Source organism: Rhinoraja longicauda, chromosome 15 (assembly GCF_053455715.1).
Source record: "Rhinoraja longicauda isolate Sanriku21f chromosome 15, sRhiLon1.1, whole genome shotgun sequence".
NCBI lineage: Eukaryota > Metazoa > Chordata > Chondrichthyes > Rajiformes > Arhynchobatidae > Rhinoraja > Rhinoraja longicauda.
In genome coordinates, this window is record NC_135967.1 from 26788248 (window position 1) to 26811019 (window position 22772).

The following is a 22772-nucleotide window of genomic DNA, read 5'->3' on the forward strand; positions in this document are numbered from 1 at the left end:
TTGCCAATCATCGTATCCCCAATTTCCATGGCATCCCCAGCTCACCCAGACTCAGCAGCCATGTTACCAGCAGCCCACGTCTCAGGCGAGACTATGTGGATAACTTTTCCGAGCTTCGAGGAGAGGGCAGGAGTACAGAGCTAGTACAGACTCAGCAGGTCGAATGGCCTCTACCTCGCTGTAATCATTGTATCATTCTATGAAACTTGGTTGTATGGAAATAAATAAGTTATGATCACTGGCACGGCAGATCAAATGAGTAATTTAAAAAATAACTGCTCTCCTCGTTAATTGCCTTTCCAGAGGCCCTTGGCGGTGATAGAGTGTAGGCAGTCCGAAAACCCGCATGCGGCGTCATTCCAATGTGCTGGGTGATCAACAGAGCACTCGGCAGTGAGTGAAGGCATTACGATTCTGTGGGCAGAAGCCTCCACTAATCAGTTCCAGAAGGACAGCCTCCTGCGGTTGGCTGGGCTGGAGGAGGAGAAGCTGAGCGTCCGTCCGTCCGTCTCTTCCTGCCGAAGAGAGCACTCGTAGCGGATCATGGCTGTGGATGAAGTGCGCGTCGTTCGCCCGTTTAAATTGATCGCCCTGATCTGTGTCTTCGTGGCGTTGAGTCTGGACGTGGTTTCTTTGCTGAGTCCAGCCTGGGTCACTGCCCAGCGGTCCTCGCTCTCCCTCTGGGATGACTGCAAACAAACTATGGCTGGATGGTACTGCGAGTCTGTGCTGCACACAGGTAGGAGCGACCGTATCAACACATCACACGGCCGGACTTTAACGTTTGCTACAATTGCTGCACAATGTCCACATTGCATTGAGAAGACACGTTTGAGGTCAACTCGGAAGCGAGTCCCTTTTTGTTTACTTTTGTCAGATAACGATTGAATCTTCCCTCGCCCGCTGCAATCCTTCCCTAACCCACCGTCAAGCCTGATTTGGTTGAAGAAACTTTTGAGAATAATATTTGTCATGGGAATTGATTCGTGCCAGGACTTGATTATTGTTGCTTTGAGCCATCTTCCAGTTAATGTTTAACATTCCTTAAAAGTTGGTTGGGTTTGTTTGTGTAGAGAGTCGGTCCGGGGTTGGATTACGAGCAGGAGTTGCTCTTTGTTAGGTAATACTCGTGCAGCAAAGATTCTGCGATTTGTTTTGGGGGAGGTGAGCACAGAATGTGGAGAATAACACGGGAAGGGGGCGGTGGAGCGAGTCAGCAGGGAGCAAAAGCAACAAAAATAAATCCCGCTTGGGAGTCCAATACTTTTTGCCGAGTAGAAAACTTGAGCGCTCTAACTTTTTTTTGTGTTTTACTGGTTGGAACTTTATGCTGAAAGTTAAACTGAATTAAAACATCATTTTAGGGGAGAAGAATGAAATGCCGATACAATAACCCCCTTGTAAGAAAGGCACAAACTCCACAGTAAATGTGTAGGAAAGAACTGTAGATGCTGGTTTAAATCGAAGGTAGACATAAAAAAACTGGAGTAAAGAATGGGTGACGTTTCAGGTCGAGACCCTTTACTCCAGCATTTTGTGTCCACAGTAAATGTGTCTATTTAATAGGAGTGGGACCTTCTGTTTTGAAACATGCCTTTGAAAGAAATAACAACTGGCAACTAACTAAGGAAATATGGTATGAGAGAATAATTTTAGAAGCAATGGTCCTTTATTGCCCTCTTAGTGCTTATTTGATTCTGATAATAGATATATTTGGCAAGTTAATAGTAACATACAATTCTGGATCCAGATACAATGTGTGACAGGGGACATATGTGTGATATACTGGAGCCATTGAATTGCTTTGATTCGCTCCGCCACAGCAACAGACGTATGTTACCATTACTTCACCCTACCATTCTATCAAAACGCATACGTTTAATTGAGCAAAAACAAAAACAAAGCGCAGCAGTTCATCCAGCATGTGTGGAGGGATTTTTTGTGTGGAGCTAATGTACAGATGGCTCTTCTTCAGACTGAGATACAATATGCTGGAGTAACTCGGCGGATCAGGCAGCATCCCCGGACAATTTGTTCCCCAGAGATGCTATCTGTCCCGCTGAGGTACTCCAGCACTTTGTGCCTTTTTTTGTAAACCAGTATCTGCTGCCATTTGTTTTTACATTTCTTCTTCGGACTGAGTGGAGTGGGGAGGGGGTGGGGAGCTGAAAACGAGAGGGGGCGTTGGGCAACGCCTGACAAGGCTAGAGGTGCCAAAGAGACAAAAGGGTGTCTAATAAGGAACGAAGAGGAGGAGTGAAATGTAAAAACAGAGAGAGGGTTATGGGTCGAGAAAAGCAAAGGGAAGGAGAGGAGTGGAGTCACTGTGATAGAAGATGAGTAGATGGAGGAGAGGAGCAGAGTGACTGGGATGGGGGAAGATGATAGAAGAAATATGTTCTTCTAGCGAAGGCAACAAAATAAATCCCACTTGGGAGTCATACTTTTTGGCGAGTAGAAACGGCAGAGTAGCTGCCTTAGAACACCAGGGACCCGGGTTTGATCCTGACTGCAGATGGTGTCTGTACAGGGTGGGAGAAGGCAGGTGGGGGGTATTAATTGAAATTGGAGAATTCGTCGTTCATACCTTTTGTATTGTAAGCTACCCAAGCAAAATAATCAGGTGCTGTTCTTCCAAAACACACACCGATCACAATCCCCCTTTAGACACAAAATGATGGAGTAACTCAGCGGGACAGGTAGCATCTCTGGAGAGAAGGAATGAGTGATGTTTTGGGTCGAGACCCTTCAGACGTCTGCATAAAGTGGTGAACACAGCCCAGTCCATCACAGGTTCTAATCTGCCCACTTTCAAAGGGATTTACAGGAGTCGCTGCCTCAAAAAGGCAGCCAGCATCATCAGAGACCCACACCACCTTAGCCACACACTCATTTCACCCCTGCCATCAGGAAGAAGGTAAAGGAGCCTGAAAACTGTAAGTCCAGGTTCAGGAATGGTTTCTTCCCTGCAGCCACCAGGCTATTAAATAGTACATCCTCCAAATAAGCTCTGAACTACATAGACTTGGGGACAATGGTTTTATCTTTTCACATTATTATTATTTGTTTTTACATGTATCTGTGTGTGTGTGTGTGTGTGTGTGTGTGTGCACATGTATATATGTATCTGTGGACACTGATACATATATACATATATATGTGAATGCATTGGAAATATGAAATAAAAACAAAGACATCAAAACATTCAGCAGGCCTTTCATCCAACTTTCTGCAGGCATCTTTTATCTCTTGAAAGATCATCAATAGGAAAATAATAATTCAATTTCCCTCTCAATTGAGACAGAAAGGTCAGATTGGGAATGGGAGGGGAGTTGAAGTGTCCCAGAACAGAAAGGTCATATCCGCTGTTCCAGGTGTCAACTTCTCTACATCGGCGAGACCAAGCGCAGGCTCGATAATCGTTTCACTGAACACCTCCGCTCAGTCTGTCGTAACCTACCTGACTTCCCAGTGGCTCAGCACATCAACTCCCCTTCCCATTCCCAATTTGACCTTTCTGTCCTGGGCCTCCTCCATTGTCAGAGTGAGGCCCAGCGCAAATTGGAGGAACAGTACCTCATATTTCGCTTGGGTATTTTACACCCAAGCGGTATGAACATTGACTTCTTTAACCAGATAGTCCCTGCTTTCCCTCTCTATCCCCTTCCCCTTCCTAGTTCTCCCACTAGTCTTTATGTCTTCAACTACATTCTATCTTTGTCCCACCCCTTCCCTTGACATCAGTCTGAAGAAGGGTCTCAACCCGAAACGTCACCCATTCCTTCTCTCCAGAGATGCTGCCTAACCTGCTGTTATTCCAGCTTTTTGTGTCTACTCCCAATAATGCCTCCTCTGAATGATGAGTTAAATAATAGAATCTGTGTACGGTAGCTTTACTGAGAGGTGGGTGTGTCTCTCTCTGAGAGGTCAGTGGAGGCAAAAATAGTTTTCACTTTTGAAAAGTATCTTAAAGGGTACACAGTGTGTCATAATCTGAAAGGTTGTAGGTTGAAAGCTGGGAATTAAGATTAGTTTTATATTTAGCCAGCATTGAAATAATGGGCTGAATGTTCTCAATTTGTTGAAAAGTTCCTTGAATCTCCAAAGTACTGGTGAAGTCACTTTATTGGGATGCATCACAGCATGGTTTGGGAACTGCTCCATCCAAGACTGCAAGAAATTGCAGAGAATTGCGGACGTAGCCCAGATCATTTCACAAACCAACGTCCTTTCCACTGGCTCCATTTATACCTCATGCTGCCTCGGCAAGGCCACCAGTATAATCAAGGATGAGTTTACCCTGGCCACTCGCTCTTCTCCCCCCTACCTCTGAGAGAGCAGTCCTGAACTACTATCTCATTGGAGACCCTCAGACTATCTTTGATTGAACTTTACTGGATTTTATCTTGCACTAAATGTTATTCACATTATTCCCTTTATCATGCAGCGGTCGAGTTGCTGCCTTACAGAGCTTGCAGTGCCAAAGACCCAGGTTTGATCCTGACCAAGGGTGCTGTCTCTATGAAGTTTGTATGTTCTCCCTGTGACCACGTGGGGTTTTTCTAAGATCTTCGGTTTCCTCCCACACTCCAAAGATGTACAGGTTTATAGGTTAATTGGCTTGGTATAAATGTAAATTGTCCCCAGTGCCTGTAGGATGTTGTTAATGTTTGGGGATCGCTTGCCGGCATGGACTCGGTGGGCCGAAGGGTCTGTTTCCACGCTGTATCTCCAAAACTCTAAATGTATCTGCACACTGAATGGCGCGATTGTAATCAAGTATTGTTTCTCCATTGACTGGTTAGCAGCAACAAAAGCTTTTCACTGTACCTCGGTACACGTGACAATAAACTAAACTCAAACTCAAATCCTCGGAGCATTGTAGCTGGTCAATTCTGCCCTTATCCACTAGTCATGCACATCTGGCAGGATCATTACATGACAATAAGGACTTGGACTCTGCAGTATGCTTTTCTTCAATTCCTCTCCCTACTCATGAGCACTAATATCAATTTAACTCCCTTGCCACTGTCATCCCAGATATGTGTTAGCATTAATCTGAAACCAAATTTGTGAGTTTCCTGGTGTGTGTGTGGCAGGGAACTGTTAAGCTGATCAAAATTAATTGTCTTGTATTGATTTGAAGGGAAAAACTATTGAGTGAAGGCAGATCCTCAGAGGAGATATTGCTATGCATCAATGATTAATTAAAAAAAAGGCTCTTTTCAAATATTATAGCCAGTCTGACAGTTCTCTGACAATGTCTATACCATAGGATATTATTTGAGGGAATAGTTTTGGCATGGTGTCCTGTTTCTGGATTACAGAGGGGAGAAATAGCCAGAATGTCCAAAGTTGGAATGTTTTAGGTTGCCAATAGACTTCTTTTATTTCATTCTGAATGGATATTCATGTTAAAATCTATTTTGCTTTTTATTGTTATGACTGTATGGCAAATGAAATTCCTCGTATGTTGCAAAACATACTTGGCTGATAAAGTATGATTGTGATTGTGATTCTGCAAGTGCATTTGGGATAGACCACAAGCCATGTGTATTTGATAAAGGAGAAGGTTCGTGGCCAGAACAAAATGCTCACTTGTGTAGAATTCAATCTCACAACATAAATATGGCTCAGGTTGCCATTATAATCATAAACCTTGTTTTGTATTCCCGTGAGAATGATCAAATGTTTTGAGGCATTTAAAATTGATAAAGAGATTTGATAAGGTGGATACAGAAACATGAATTCCTTTATGAGGCAACCCAGACTAGAAAACATAATCTTAAAATTAATGCCAGATGATATAGGAGTGATATTAGTTAATACTTTTTCACAAAAAGTGCTAAATTTTTCAAGATTAAGATCAATAGATGTTTGTTGGATAAGGGTATCAACAGCTACATAAAATCAAGCAACAAATCTGCAGTGATCTAATTTAGTGATGGAACAAGGGATTATTTGATCTCTTCTATTCCTACTTTACTACTGGGTGGAAGATGGGTAAATGAAGCTAAGGTACAAATTAGCACTGAATGACAAACAGATGCTGATCTTGGTCTCTGATTTCTAAAACAACTAGAATAGAATGGCCTGAATGGTTCAGGGACCTGAATGTCCTCCTCGCATTCCTAATGGACCTGACACACTGTAAGGAATTGTTTCCATTGGAATTAAAGTTGGTCAGATAAAGCATCAAATCAAGTTCCTTTTGTTGACTTAGTCAAGGACTGGTGAAGGTATAATCGATATGGGTGAAAGCTGCAGTTGGAGCATTGTGTGGAACTTTGATTGCCTCTCTATAGAAATGATATGATTAAGCTAGAGAGGGTGCAGAAAAGATTCACAGGAATATTGTCTGAACTGGAGGGTTTGAAAGATAAGGAGAGACTGGAAAGGCTAGGACTGTTTTCTCTGGAGCAAAAGAGGCAGAGATGTGACATGATAAAGGTTTATAACATTATGAGAGGGATAAACAGACAGTCTTTTTCCCAAAGTAGGGGATTCAAAAACTAGAGGCCATGGGTCTAAGGTATGAGGGGAAAAATTAATAAAAGATCAGAAGGGCAAATTTTGCACACAGACAACGGTAGGTATATGGTTGAGCTGCCAGTGGAGGTGGCAAAGGCAGATATAATTACAACATTTAAAAGGCATTTGGCAAATACATTGGATAGGAATAGTTTATCCTCTTCTAAAAAAGGGATATGGGCAAAATGCAGGCAAATAGTTCTGTAGAATATAATCTAGGTTGGCATGGATGAATTGGGGCCAAACAGCCTCTTTCAATGTTGTTTAGTTCTATAAATCTATGATCTATGAATCAACATATTCTCAACCAGAGGTTACATAGCAGCAGTTTTTTCTCCTTCCTAAGGAATGTGGTGAATACTGAATGGCAACCTATCTGTTATCTCCACAGTGTAAGGTGGGTAGAAGGATAGTTGGACAGTGTAGGCAGCTGCTGCAGCTTTGCCATCACTTGGATTGAATTACAGTGCCCTCCATAATGTTTGGGACAAAGACCCATCATTTATTTATTTGCCTCTGTATTCCACAATTTGAGATTTGTAATAGAAAAAGTCACATGTGGTTAAAGTGCACATTGTCAGATTTTATTAAAGGGTATTTTTATACATTTTGGTTTCACCATGTAAAAATTACAGCTGTGTTTATACATAATCCCCCCCATTTCAGGGCACCATAATGTTTGGAACACATGGCTTCACAGGTGTTTGTAATTGCTCAGGTGTGTTTAAATGCCTCCTTAATGCAGGTATAAGAGAGCTCTCAGCCCCGACTCTTTCCTCCAGTCTTTCCATCACCTTTGGAAACTTTTCTTGCTGTTTATCAACATGTCGACCAAAGTTGTGCCAATGAAAGTCAAAAAAGCCATTATGAGACTGAGAAACAAGAATAAAACTGTTAGAGACATCAGCCAAACCATAGGCTTACCAAAATCAACTATTTGGAACATCATTAAGAAGAAAGAGCGCACTAGTGAGCTTACTAATCGCAAAGGGACTGGCAGGCCAAGGAAGCCTCCACAGCTGATAGAAAAATTCGCTATAATAATGAAAAATCCCCAAACACCTGTCTGACAGATCAGAAACACTCTTCAGGAGTCATTTGTCAATGACCACTGTCCGCAGAAGACTTCATGAACAGAATTACAGAGGCTAAACTGCAAGATGTAAACCACTGGTTAACTGTAAAAATAGGATGGCCAGGTTACAGTTTGCCAGGTACTTAAAACAGCGACCACAGTTCTGGAAAAGGGTCTTGTGGACAGATGAGACGAAGATTAACATATCAGAGTGATGGCAAGAGCAAAGTATGGAGGAGGGAAGGAACTGCCCAAGATCCAAAGCATACCACCTCATCTGTGAAACACGGTGGTGGGGGTGTTATGACCTGGGCATGTATGGCTGCTGATGGTACTGGCTCACTTATCTTCATTGATGATACAACTGCTGATGGTAGGAGCATAATGAATTCTGAAGTGTATAGATACATCCTATTTGCTCAAGTTCAAACAAATGCCTCAAAACTCATTGGCTGGCAGTTCATTCTACAGGAAGACAATGACCCCAAACATATTGCTAAAGCAACTAAGGAGTTTTTCAAAGCTAAAAAATGGTCAATTCTCGAGTGGCCATTCACCCGATCTGAACCCAATTGAGCATGCCTTTTATATGCTGAAGAAAAAACTGAAGGGGACTAGCCCCCAAAACAAGCATAAGCTAAAGATGGCTGCAATACAGGCCTAGCAGAGCATCACCAGAGAAGACACCCAGCATTTGGTGATGTCCATGAATCGCAGACTTCAAGCAGTCATTGCATGCAAAGGATATGCAACAAAATACTAAACATGATGACTTTCATTTACATGACATTGCTTTGTCCCAAACATTATGGTGCCCTGAAATGGGGGGATTATGTATAAACACTGCTGTAATTTCTACATGGTAAAACCAAAATGTATAAAAATGGCCTTTATTAAAATCTGACAATGTGCACTTTAACCACATGTGATTTTTTTCTATTACAAAGCACAAATTATGGAGTACAGAGGCAAATAAATAAATGATGGGTCTTTGACCCAAACATTATGGAGGGCGTGTTTGGTTAGCCTTAAGAGTGTGCTAATAGCTAAGTCGTTTCCATGGTGCCCTGCACTTCAATTCCAAACAACTGTAAATTCTTAACACCCCCAAAGTAGCAGCTGTTGTGGAAACCACAGGACCTGTGATTGCATCTGTTTCTGTGTGTGTGTTTAATTCTGCTGTAGTTCAACTGCACAATCACTGTGAAAGTTTACATACATAAACCTATGAATTTTGTTTGCATTCAAATACCTATGCAGGATTTAACAGTACAACATCATTGTTATGATGCTTATATTTCTGAAATATGTCATGTCACAGTGAGAAAAGAGCAGTGTGATAGTTTTGGACGCATGCTGGAAAATTGAAGTTGCACTCCTAAAATATGTTCATATATTTTCTTTTATGAATTTGAATTTAAGTCTGCACTTTATTTAAGATCTCTAAGTTTAGGAAGGTAATTAATAAACATTTGTATTTCAGAAAGATACAATTTACGGGAGTAACTCAGCAGGTCAGGCAGCATCCCAACGTTGCCACTGTTTTGGGACGGAACTACTTCACACCGAAGAAGGGTTCCTACCAAACATGTTGCCTATCATACTCGGATGCATTTTGTGTCCGTCTTTGGTGTAAGCCAGCATTTGCAATTCCTTGGTACATTAAAAAATATATATTTGTTAGATTGATCACTCAGATTCCAACAGCAAATTGGGAGAGATTTCCATTTTGCGGAGGGTTGGGTGTGGATGTGAATGGGGAAAATAGGCTGTCCTTCCACTGATGGAGGGAAAATACAACTACTTCCAAAATCATGACAGTTTTTAGCCCATAATTAACTGATTTGAAGTTGGCTATTCTTTTCACAGCATAGGAATTTTATAACATTTAGTGCAAGATAAAGTCCAAATAAGTCTGTTTAAGATAGTGCAAAGTTTTCCAATGAGGCAGATGGTAGCTCAGGACCACTGTCTAGTTGGTGATAGGATGGTTCAGTTTCCTGATAACAGCTGGGAAGAAACTGTCTATGAATCTGAGACCTTGCAGGTAGATTTCTAGACCACTGGGATCTCTTCTGGGGTAGGGGTGACCTGTACAAAAGGGACGGGTTACACCTTAACATCAGGGGAACCAACATTCTGGCAGGCAGGTTTGCTAGTGTTACACGTGTGGGTTTAAATTAAGTAGTGGGGGGGAGGGGTTGACAAATTGGGAATATGAAGATGGAGTTAAAGGGGAAGCAAATACAGGAAAAATTGCAAAGGACTCTAGAATAAATGGGAAGGAAAGTTCTAGATGGGATAAGAGTCAGGTCAGGGCCAATGATGACCGTGAGAGGGGAGGTGAATACCGAAGTTAAAGTGTTGTATTTAAATGCACGAAGTATAGAAAATAAAGTGGATGAGCTTGAGGCTCAGTTAGACATTGGCAAGTATAATGTTGTGGGAATTACAGAAACATGGTTACAAGAAGACCAGGGCTGGGAACTGAATATTCAGGGGTATACGCCCTATTGAAAAGACAGACAGGTGGGCAGAGGGGGTGGGGTTGCTCTGTTGGTAAGGAATGATATTCACTCCCTTGCAAGGGGTGACATAGAACCAGGAGATGTAGAATCAGTATGGATAGAAATGAGAAATTGTAAGGGTAAAAAGACCCTAATGGGAGTTATCTACAGGCCCCCAAACAGTAGCCTCGACATAGGGTGCAAGTTGAATCGAGAGCTAAAATTGGCATGTCGAAAATGTAATGCTACGGTGGTTATGGGAGATTTCAACATGCAGGTAGACTGGGAAAATCAAGTTGGTACTGGACCCCAGGAAAGGGAGTTTGTGGAGTGCCTCCGAGATGGATTCTTAGAACAACTTGTACTGGAGCCTACCAGGGAGAAGGCAATTCTGGATTTAGTGTTGTGTAATGAACCTGATTTGAGAAGGGAACTCAAGGTAAAAGAGCCATTAGGAGGCAGTGATCATAATATGATGTTTTAATCTACAAATTGAGAGGGAAGGGTACTGACATGGATAGAAAATTGGTTGGCAGACAGAAAGCAAAGAGTGGGGATAAATGGGTCCCTTTCAGAACGGCAGGCAGTGACTAGTGGGGTACCGCAAGGCTTGGTGCTGGGACCGCAGCTATTTACAAAATACATTAATGACTTGGATGAAGGGATTAAAAGTAACATTAGCAAATTTGCAGATGACACAAAGCTCGGTGGTAGTGTGAACTGTGAGGAAGATGCCATGCGGTTGCAGGGTGACTTGGACAGGTTGTGTGAGTGGGCGGATGCATGGCAGATGCAGTTTAATGTGGATAAGTGTGAGGTTATCCACTTTGGTGGTAACAATAGGAAGGCAGATTATTATCTGAATGGTGTCAAGTTAAGAAAAGGGGACGTACAACGAGATCTGGGTGTCCTAGTGCATCAGTCACGGAAAGGAAGCATGCAGGTACAGCAGGCAGTGAAGAATGCCAATGGAATGTTGGTCTTCATAACAAGAGGAGTTGAGTATAGGAGCAAAGAGGTCCTTCTACAGTTGTACAGGGCCCTAGTGAGACTGCACCTGGAGTACTGTGTGCAGTTTTGGTCTCCAAATTTGAGGAAGGATATTCTTGCTATTGAGGGCGTGCAGCGTAGGTTTACTAGGTTAATTCCTGGAATGGCGGGACTGTCGTATGTTGAAAGACTGGAGCGACTAGGCTTGTATACACTGGAATTTAGAAGGATGAGAGGGGATCTTATTGAAACATATAAGATTATTAAGGGGTTGGACACATTAGAGGCAGGAAACATGTTCCCAATGTTGGGGGAGTCCAGAACCAGGGGCCACAGTTTAAAAATAAGGGGTAGGCCATTTAGAACAGAGATGAGGAAAAACCTTTTCAGTCAGAGAGTTGTAAATCTGTGGAATTCTCTGCCTCTTAAGGCAGTGGAGGCCAGCTCTCTGAATGCTTTCAAGAGAGAGCTAGATAGAGCTTTTATGGATAGCAGAGTCAGGGGGTATGGGGAGAAGGCAGGAACGGGGTACTGATTGAGAATGATCAGCCATGATCACATTGAATGGTGGTGCTGGCTCGAAGGGCCGAATGGCCTACTGCACCTATTGTCTATTGTATTAGGCAGTGGTGATCCCTGTCCTCCTACACACTCCTAGACTATCTAAAGCAGGCATTTCAAGGGACTGGAAAGATACTACCAACAGTCCACAACATCTCCAAATCCACTGGAAAGATAAACAAACTGACGTCCACAACTTCTCTCAGTAAAACATTCCCATCATTGAGACCATAACTGCACTCGGTCGGTCAAGTCATTTGGGCAGACCACATTGTTCAATGTGATCATGTATCATAGCAAGTGGTTACCAAGTGGACTGAGAAAAAGGTTCATGAATGTGCACAAAGCCTCCCATCAAAATTTGCTTGTTAGGAAATGTTGGCTATTTAATAGTGTATTCAAAAAACAGAGTTCAATTATATTTTTAATGATAAGTCACGATGTCCAGTTATTGCTCGCTGGGGGAACAATATGATTTTTAGTCAGACAAGAAGGCAGGACATTCAATGGTTTTCACATCCAGGGCTGAGCAGTTGCAATATCAATAATATTGTGGCCCTTGAGATGACCACCACTTTGCTGGAAAATAAGATTAATAACTTCAACCTAATTATCCTGATTTGGTCATCCATGCGAGAGATAAATCAATTGTAAAATGTCTCCTGTGCTCATTATATTTTTATAGAGTATTGTTAAACATGGTAGGCATTCTAATCTTGTTCCACAGCGCATTTTCTGGTATGCTGAAGTAGGTCTGCAGACTACTCACCCAACACCAACCCCCAGCCCAATTCTTTTAGCTCCGAAATAAAACTGCTTCTTCAGATTATCTGTTTTTATTACTTTCTTGTTTCTTCCTCTAGACTGGCAAATCGCTACACTGGTGCTACTACTTGCCGGGGGATCTATCACTCTCATTGCATTCCTCTTCGCTGTGATCTCACTTTGCAAGGGTGCTCACAAACGCTGTTACAGGACAATTTCTGTTATGCTATTCATTTCAGGTGAGTGGGTGTGCAATGTTTACAGGAGAAAATGTAATGTGTCTTGATCGCTACTCATATAGTGAGAATAGCAGTTCAATCATTGTTGGAAATTTACAATTATTCTGGGGTAAGAGTTTTTTTTAGAAAAAGGTCTTTTGTTTTCTCCTATCCAGTCAGAAACAAGTTTCTGGGACAGTTTTCGGGAGGTTAACTATTCTTGAGAATAGTCATGCATGTAATATAAACATAAATGATTTCTAAATGGTGAGGAATCACACAACATCTGATAAGCTGTTATTAGAAGAAGCTGTTATTTTTTTTCTATCGGAAGAAATTTAGAAATGAGTTTCTGGGCAGTTTTCTGTTGATGAGCTGCATTATATGTCATATATAAACCCAACTGATTTAAAATTCATGTATAACCATCATGAGTTCCTTTCCAATGATCAAACGAGGGAATTCAAACCGTTTCTTTCTCCTCCTCCCACCCGTGCATTCCATCGGTGCTTCAATTTTTCTTCTTGAATGACTTTACCATATTTGGACATTGCACTTTGGTTGCAAAAACACTGGGGAATTTCAATTAACATTTGGCTTACAAACAAATGTTTTTCGCTATTTAACACTGAAACTGAGAGTGATGATTACCAACCAAATGTTCACACCATCCAATCTGGGGAAGCCAGCACACAAAAAGTTGATTATAGTGCAGTTAGTTTGTCTGATTGGAAAAGGGATATGAATTTTTCAAAATTATTTTTTTAAGAGCAGGAATTGGTTTTTCTGCATACTGCTGCACAAGCCCGCATTCAATATCAACCGCTTGATTGATAATAAGCATAATGCATATTAGGATGTGAGATCAGTATGTTAAGTGCAAGCTTCAGAATTAAAGCCTGGTCTTAATCAGATGTGCAGCACTTTGGTCAACGTGGGTTGTTTTTAAATGTGCTATACAAATAAAATTGACTTGACTTGACTTAAAAGCAAATGTCACTGTAGTAAAGGCTAGGATTCAACAAATAGATCTGCATTATATTGAATAACTCTTGTAGTATATTTTTTTAATTGATGACTGTCTCATTCTTAATGTAGACATTTGTTCTTAAATCCCCATCCAAATAACTTCTCTGCACTCAGAAATATGTCGCTGTAAAGAACATCTCCTTGCCAGACTCAGCCCTGTGATAATCGACAGATTGCTCTAGCCCAAGGCTTTAGAATTGACAGGTGGATGCCCTGGGGAGGTATGGTAAGTTAGGAGAGAACAGTTATAAAAATGAATAGTTTCAATCCAATATTTATAATTAGAGTGGAGCATTAGAGAAGGTTGGAAACAGAAAAACAAATCTCTCTAAAGTGGACAGAGCAATGCTTTGAAAGGTAACCTGCACTTACCAGATTGAAATTATTTCCTAACTTGTAATAACTGGCAAAAAAAAATTCTTGCTCGAAAATTTTGTTTGCTACACAGGGAATAGTATTGTGCAATGTCTCCTACCTTTCATTCTTAGTCTGTTGTTGATCAATATTTGTCTTTTAGTTGTTTTGCAGGTTTGTGCCCTGATTTTATATCCCATCAAGTTCATTGATGCCAATACACTGAGGACATATCATGAGTTCAACTGGGGCTATGGTATTGCCTGGGGTGGTACTATCTTCATGCTTGGAGCAGCCATACTCTATTGTCTGAATACAGACACTTACGAGGAAGAGTATTATTAGTTTCTGCACCAGCTGAATTAATAATTATAAGATTTAATGGCAAAATGAAGTTTTGCTGTTGAAAGATCAGTTAGAAAATATTAATTTGAGAATAAATGTTGCGCAAGATCACAATGGACATCAGACATTCCTAGAACTAATTCTTCAGCAAGAGCAGCTTTTGAGAATAACGGAAGGTCCAAGGAAGAAAGAAAAGTTCAAATCATGAGGAGTGACACAACTATCTTGTGCAATCTTTACATAGTTTGCTTTTAGGTTCAGCTAATTCCAGGAAGAAATAATTAGCCTTTATTATGTGCACATTGTATCTCACTGAAGCAGTATTCCATCGCGCAATGATTGCTTATCATTAGTTAAATGCACTATTCCAGAACTTAGGCTATTAATTTCTTTCTGCTTTCAATGTGTTGTTTTGGCCTTTGTTTTACTACTTTGTGTCTAATTGTTTTATTATTTTGACATAATAAATAGTAGGCCTACTCCATATTGGCTTTGCTTGTGGTAAGCTTATTAATGCAAAATAAGAAGTATTGTAGCCAAGCGGCCATGTCTATTCTAAGCATTCTGAACACTAGCAGCTGCCAACTCAAGAGAAACATAATTTGTGGTTGTCGTACATAAATGTATTGTGACCCCGGAGTACTGCAGATCATGCTATTATTCTAAGAATAGCATGGACCCCATGTTTTAAATATTCGTGGCTGAACCTTTCAGTTGAACTTCACTGATGTTCTTAGATCATTTGTGTGGATTATGAAAATGGCAACATTCATTCAAGGATTAATTATAAGCTCTCCCCATGGTGAAACAAAGACTTTTGTTGAAATTGGGATGGGAAGGGGTAGAGGGAAGAAAGATGATGGCAGCATTAACATATACAATTTGATATACAGACTTTCAGTTTCACATTTTGCACTTGGTAGAGCAAAAAATTACTGATAAACCTTCACTTCTGGGATGAAGAAATCTTTATCGATGTCTGAACCGGGTTAAATATTTAATATTAATCGACATAATCAGCACTCATCATTGTCTACATTAAATTGTTCCCCACAAAAATATAACATATAACATATAACAACTACAGCATGGAAACAGGCCTGTCCGGCCCTACCAGTCCACGCCGACCATTCTCCCTGACCTAGTCTCATCTACCTGCACTCAGACCATAACCCTCCAATCCCCTCCTATCCATATACCTATCCAATTTACTCTTAAATAATAAAATCGAGCCAGCCTCCACCACTTCCACCGGAAGCCCATTCCATACAGCCACAACCCTCTGAGTAAAGAAGTTCCCCCTCATGTTACCCCTAAACCTTTGTCCCTCAATTCTGAAGCTATGTCCCCTTGTTGGAATCTTCCCCACTCTCAAAGGGAAAAGCCTACCCATGTCCATCCCTCTCATAATTTAAAAAACCTCTATCAAGTCCCCCCTCAACCTTCTACGCTCCAAAGAATAAAGACCCAACCTGTTCAACCTCTCTCTGTAGCCTAAGTGCTGAAACCCAGGCAACATTCTAGTAAATCTCCTCTGTACCCTCTCCATTTTGTCGACATCCTTCCTATAATTTGGCGACCAGAACTGCACACCATACTCCAGATTCGGCCTCACCAATGCCCTGTACAATTTCAACATTACATCCCAACTTCTATACTCGATGCTCTGATTTATAAAGGCAAGCATACCAAACGCCTTCTTCACCACCCTATCCACATGAGATTCCACCTTCAGGGAACAATGCACAGTTATTCCCAGATCCCTCTGTTCCACTGCATTCCTCAATTCCCTACCATTTACCCTGTACGTCCTATTTTGATTTGTCCTACCAAAATGCAGCACCTCACACTTATCAGCATTAAACTCCATCTGCCATCTTTCAGCCCACCCTTCCAAAAGGCCCAAGTCTCTCTGTAGACTTTGAAAATCTACCTCACTATCAACTACTCCACCTATCTTAGTATCATCTGCATATTTACTAATCCAATTTGCCACACCATCATCCAGATCATTAATGTAAATGACAAACAACAGTGGACCCAACACAGATCCTTGGGGCACTCCACTAGACACTGGCCTCCAACCTGACATACAATTGTCAACCGTTACCCTCTGGTATCTCCCATTCAGCCATTGTTGAATCCATCTTGCAACCTCACTATTAATACCCAACGATTTAACCTTCTTAATCAACCTTCCATGTGGAACCTTGTCAAATGCCTTACTGAAGTCCATATAGACAACATCCACAGCCTTGCCCTTATCAATTTCCCTGGTAACCTCTTCAAAAAATTCAAGAAGATTAGTCAAACATGACCTTCCAGGCACAAATCCATGTTGACTGTTTCTAATCAGGCCTTGATTATCCAAATAATTATATATATTGTCCCTAAGTATCTTTTCCATTAATTTTCCCACCACAGACGTCAAACTAATAGGTCTATAATTGCTAGGTTTACTTTTAGAACCTTTTTTAAACAAAGGCACAACATGCGCAATGCGCCAATCTTCCGGCACCATCCCTATTTCTAATGACGTTTGAAATATTTCCGTCATAGCCCCTGCTATTTCTGCACTAACTTCCCTCAATGTCCTAGGGAATATCCTATCAGGACCTGGAGACTTATCCACTTTTATATTCTTCAAAAGTGTCCGTACCTCCTCTTCTTTAATCATCCTAATTTCCATCACTACTCTACTTGTTTCGCTTACCTCACATAATTCAATATCCTTCTCCTCGGTAAATACCGAAGAAAAGAAATTGTTTAATATCTCCCCCATTTCTTCCGGCTCAGCACATAGCTGTCCACTCTGACTCTCTAATGGACCAATTTTATCCCTCACTATCCTTTTGCTATTGACATATCTGTAGAACCCCTTGGGGTTTACTTTTACATTACTTGCCAAAGCAGCCTCATATCTTTTTTTCGCTTTTCTAATTTCCTTTTTAAGATTCCTTTTACATTCTTTATATTCCTCAAGAACCTCATTTACTCCCTGCCGCTTATATTTATTGTATATCTCCCTCTTTTTCCGAACCAAGTGTCCAATTTCCCTGGAAAACCACGGCTCTTTCAAATTATTATTCTTTCCTTTCCACCGAACAGGGACATAAAGACTCTGTACTCTCAAAATTTCACCTTTAAATATCCTCCATTTCTCTATTATATCCTTTTCATAAAACAACAATTTCCATTTCACTCCTTTTAAATCCTTTCTCATCTCCTCAAAATTAGCCTTTCTCCAATCCAAAATCTCAACCCTTGGTCCAGATTTGACCTTCTCCATAATGATATTGAAACTAATGGCATTATGATCACTAGACCCAAAGTGCTCCTCAACACATACCTCCGTCACCTGACCCATCTCATTTCCTAACAGGAGGTCCAACACTGCCCCTTCTCTGGTGGGCACCTCTACGTATTGCTGCAAAAAAACTATCCTGCACACATTTTACAAACTCCAAACCATCCAGCCCTTTAACAGAATGTGATTCCCAGTCTATATACGGAAAATTGAAATCACCCACAATCACCACTCTGTGCTTACTACTAATATCTGCTATCTCCTTACATATTTGCTCTTCCAATTCTCGTTCCCTATTTGGCGGTCTATAATACACCCCTATAAGTGTTGCTAAACCTTTCTCATTTCTGAGTTCCACCCAAACAGCCTCCTTAATCGAGCCTTCTAGTCTGTCCTGCCAAAGCACTGCTGTGATATCCTCCCTGACAAGCAATGCAACACCCCCACCTCTTGCCCCTCCGATTCTATCACATCTGAAACAATGAAATCCTGGAATATTTAATTGCCAATCGCAACCCTCCTGCAACCATGTTTCACTGATCGCCACAACATCATACTTCCAGATGTCAATCCAGGCTCTAAGCTCATCCACCTTTCTTACAATGCTCCTAGCATTAAAATATACACATTTAAGGGACCCATCATTTCTTATTCTCAGTTTATTTCTTTTCCCTTCTTTCTCTCCTACATATTGGGTCTGAGTGTTTCCCTTTTCTGCCTCCTGCCTCACACACTGCCTATTAGCTATCTGTGTTTGAGTCCCTCCCCCCAACCGTACTAGTTTAAAGTCTCCGCAGTTATTTTAGCAAATCTCCCCGCCAGGATATTGGTTCCCCTCGGGTTCAGATGCAACCCGTCCTTTTTGTACAGGTCATACTTCCCCCAGAAGAGGTCCCAATGATCCAGAAACTTGAAACCCTGCTCCCTGCACCAGTTCCTCAGCCACGTATTTATCCTCCACCTCACTCCATTCCTATTCTCACTATCGCGTGGCACAGGCAGTAAGCCTGAGATTATTACTTTGGAAGTCCTTTTTTTTAACTCTCTTCCTAGCCCCCTGAATTCTCTTTTCAGGACCTCTTCCCTTATCCTACCTATATTGTTGGTACCTATATGTACCACGACCTCTGGCTCCTCTCCCTCCCCTTTCAGGATATCCTGGACACGCTCAGACACATCCCGGACACCGGCACCAGGGAGGCAAACCACCATCCGGGTCTCCCGACTGCGTCCACAGAAACGCCTATCTGACCCCCTCACTATAGAGTCCCCTATTACTACTGCTCTCCTCTTCCTTTCCCTACCCTTCTGAGCAACAGGGCCGGACTCCTTGCCAGAGGCCCGGGCACCGTCGTTGCCCCCAGGTAGGCTGTCCCCCCCAACAGTACTTAAACAGGAGTACTTATTTCCAAGGGGTACAGCCACCGGGGTACTCCCTAGTCCCTGCCTCTGTTCCTTGCCCCCCCTAACAGTGACCCACTTGTCTACCTCCCGTGGTCTAGGAGTGACCACCTCCCTGTAACTCCTATCTATAACCTCCTCACTCTCCCTGATCAGACGGGAGCTTTAAACATAATCTGGCAATTTATACATTACTTTAGGAATTATTTAACAAAGGATTTTGATAGTACAGCCCAGAGCCAACAAATTGGGATTAGCTCATAATATTTCCTAAACATTGTTGCAATCTAAAGCTAGTGAAGAACAGTATCTTTATTTTTAACTGGGGTAATTTCTCTGCTTTCTTTGGGTTTGGAGGACCTAATTTTAAACAAAAAAATCTTCATAGATGTATGAATCCAGTTTCCGTTTCTTCCTCCTATTTCTGTATTATGTCCAAAAATGAGTCCAACAAGACTGAATGCGTTTCGAGAAGTCAATGATCAAGTGATTTGTCTAGAACCCATTGCCAGAAGAGATATTAGAATTGAATACAGTCAGACTTAAACACAGGGACTTAAATAAGCAAGATATAGAATATTGACCAAGTACAGGCAAATGGGATTGGTTGATGTGGGCATAAAAGGTTGGCTTGGACATGGCAGACTGTGGGGCCTGTTTCTATGTTGTACAACTCAATGCCTTGGTAAAGATATTCAAGTGGCTAGAGAACTGATGTTTCTATCATAGCATAATGATTCAAATTGATACATTGGGAGTTTCTCAATTGATGATATTACTGAAATAAAATGAGAGTTAATAACCATTTTGTGTTTCATAATTATCAGCTAAAAAACAGTTTCCTCAATGTTCTCTTTTGCCAATCCTTTTGGGACATAGGTTCAAGAGTGTTACCAACTATTTTGCATTTGTGTAGACAACATCTTGCTCTTAAACCCATATCCTCTATATACTTAAGTTCATTCAAAACTACTGCCACTGTTCTGTCCCTGACCACTTCATATTGCAGTATTTGATAATGTCGTTGAGAAGTAAGCTCAAACCTGTTTTAAAATTCCTTTCCTCGGATTTTAAGTTCCTCCATGATCTCAACTCTCCTTATCTCTGTAGTCTGCTGCTTATGTAATTCTTATTTCCTCTTCCCTACTACTGCCAGCTGTATCATTCATATGTCTAAGTTTCAATTAAGAATTTCCTCTCATCTTAAAACATTCCTCAAAACCCAGTCTCTTTATATATATCTCTTATATATATATATATATATATATATATATATATATATATATATATATATATTGATTTCCCTCCCCTAATACCACCCCATCCCCCAAAGCACTATGGTGTTTAAAAGATAACTAACTGATAGATGACAAACACTATTTACAATTTAATATTGGTAATGCAGTTCATGTATTTGGATTTTTGAAATGCCTTGAATAAAGGTACTTGATAGTAGATTATTCCTCTCAGCCATAATTGCATATTTCTGTATTATGATCACTGGATGTCCATACTATACCAAGACAAATGTACCAGAGATAATAGCACAGAAGTTTACATTTATGGATTCAACATTGGATCCACACCTCATAAGATCTCAAGGCAACAGTCAAATGTGAGCAAGAAAAATTGCTGTTTACTACCTACATATCAAATGGTACAGTGTTCATTAGCAACAATGATTCAGCCATATCGCCAATGATTGATCTTGTTGCTGAACAACTATCTAAATAGATGTAGAGGAGGTCGCAAGAAAATTAGCACGGGATTAAAAAACATACCTTGGGTAAGTGAATTGGTCAGCATAGGCAAGTCTGTAGGTAATAAACAACGTTATCACATTGTTTGGCATATAGCAGCCTGGTTTTTGTTGGTCATGTCATATCATAGCAAAATTTAATACATCCACTGATTTACTCCTTTGGAACCTATACTTAGAAAGCTGGTAAAACCTGTAATTTCTTCTCCTCGTCTCCTGAATTAAATACATTTAGCAACTTGTGTCTGTTTGTTTACTAAAAAGCATACAGCCCTTCATCTGAAACAGGATTAGTTTATCATCATGTAAATCTATCTGTACAACACATTTGTGATTATAAATTGGAAAAATATTCTGATGTTTCCAGAAACTTAAAACTTACTTTTCTTTTCTTTTGGTCAAATCTCTATAAAATTTGTATTAAGTAAAATGAGTAATAGGAAATTCTCAGTTTTTATGAAACAGAAAAGCTTGTGTTAATGCAACTGAACTTTAATTTTTGTGGTAGATTTCTGAAAGTGTATGTCAAATCCAAGTCTCAAACAGAATCTATATACTAAAACTCTTGTTTGTTTGTTCCTGATCTACAGCCAAAAGGGTACACGATAGCACGACGATTTTAGGCTCACCTTACTAACCGTCATCCCTTTGGTGCTAATGAAAGAAGTTTCATTGAAATCGGTGTTATATTTTTAAAGTTATTCCCATTTTAATGTTTAAATCTATCTCCGAGGGAGGATTAGGGGAGTTGAGGGGGATGGGGGGGAGGAGGAGGGGTGGGAAGAGGGGGAGGGAGTGGGGAGGGGGGGGAGGAGAGGGTGCTGCACCAATGCTGGAGAGGTTTGGGCCCAACGGGTCCACTTAGTCTAGTATGTTATAAAAGTGTATTTAATTCTCAACATCCACCCCTCCTGGTTCTTTTTGGTGTTAGTTTGTTTTGTTAATCAGTTGACTGATTCACTACAAAGCGACCACCATCACTAATTTAAACCTTAAAATAATTTAAACCGTAAACCTCAGATGCACCATAGAAAGCATTTTATCAGGATGCATCATAGCTTGGTTGTCCAAGACCGCAAGAAATTGCAGCGAATTGTGGGCGCAGCCTAAACCATCACATAAACCAACCTCCCTTCTATTGACTCCATTTATACCTCATGTTGCCTCAGCAAGGCCAGCAGCATAATCAAGGTCGAGTGGCACCCTGGCCATTCCCCCTTCTCCCCTCTCCCATCAGGCAAAAGGTATAGAAGTGTGAAAATGCATATCTCCAGATTCAGGTCGTTTCTTCCCAGCTGTTATCGGACAATTGAATCATCCTACCACTCACTACCAGAGAGCAGTGTTGAACTACTATCTACCTCTTTGGTGGTCCGCAGACTATCCGTGGTCGGACTTTGCTGGCTTTATCATTGCACTAAACGTTATTCCCTTATCATGTATCTAAACACTGTAAATGGCTCGATTGTAATCATGTATTGTCTTTCTGTTGAATGGATAGCACGCAACATAAGTTATTCACTGTACCTCGGTAACATGACAATAAACTAAACTAAAAAAAAGTCTGAACATGCAGAATTTCAACTAACCTGATATGCTCTGCACAAACTCTTTACAAGACCTCGGCTAATCAATTGACAATAAAGCTTTTTGAACCTAGCTCAATGAGTTTATGTAGCTGGTCAAAAGAGTTAAAGACTACAAATATGCTTGGTGTGTGCCTGTTTTTTTGTTGTTTGTGTCATAAAAGGGCTGATACTTTAATTTACATTACTAAAACAAAAAGCTTACACCTGACCAGCGGTGGTTAACATTGTGTTGAAAGACCATTTGCCCCACTATTTAGCCATCATAACTGTGTCAAAGAGTATAGGCAGTCCAGAAAGAAAATGGGATGGACTAGATATGATCCTTAGTTATACATTATGCA

General features: G+C 40.9%; 1 protein-coding gene across 1 annotated transcript; it reads left to right on the plus strand.

Moving 5' to 3' along the window:
• The first annotated feature begins 426 nt into the window (after positions 1–426).
• LOC144600370 (transmembrane protein 47-like) lies at positions 427–15909 on the plus strand. Its single transcript, XM_078411943.1, has 3 exons — positions 427–739; positions 12528–12668; positions 14194–15909. Exons 1-3 carry the CDS (start codon positions 544–546, stop codon positions 14373–14375), a joined length of 519 nt encoding a protein of 172 aa, XP_078268069.1. The 5' UTR covers positions 427–543; the 3' UTR covers positions 14376–15909.
• Positions 15910–22772: the final 6863 nt, after the last annotated feature.

Bases quoted from the DNA above. Each gene is read 5' to 3' on its own strand.
- LOC144600370 (XM_078411943.1), top strand. From the start codon at position 544: ATGGCTGTGGATGAAGTGCGCGTCGTTCGCCCGTTTAAATTGATCGCC. The intron at 740-12,527 runs GTAGGAGCGACC...TTCTTCCTCTAG, and splicing joins CGAGTCTGTGCTGCACACAG to ACTGGCAAATCGCTACACTG. The intron at 12,669-14,193 runs GTGAGTGGGTGT...TTTGTCTTTTAG, and splicing joins TGTTATGCTATTCATTTCAG to TTGTTTTGCAGGTTTGTGCC.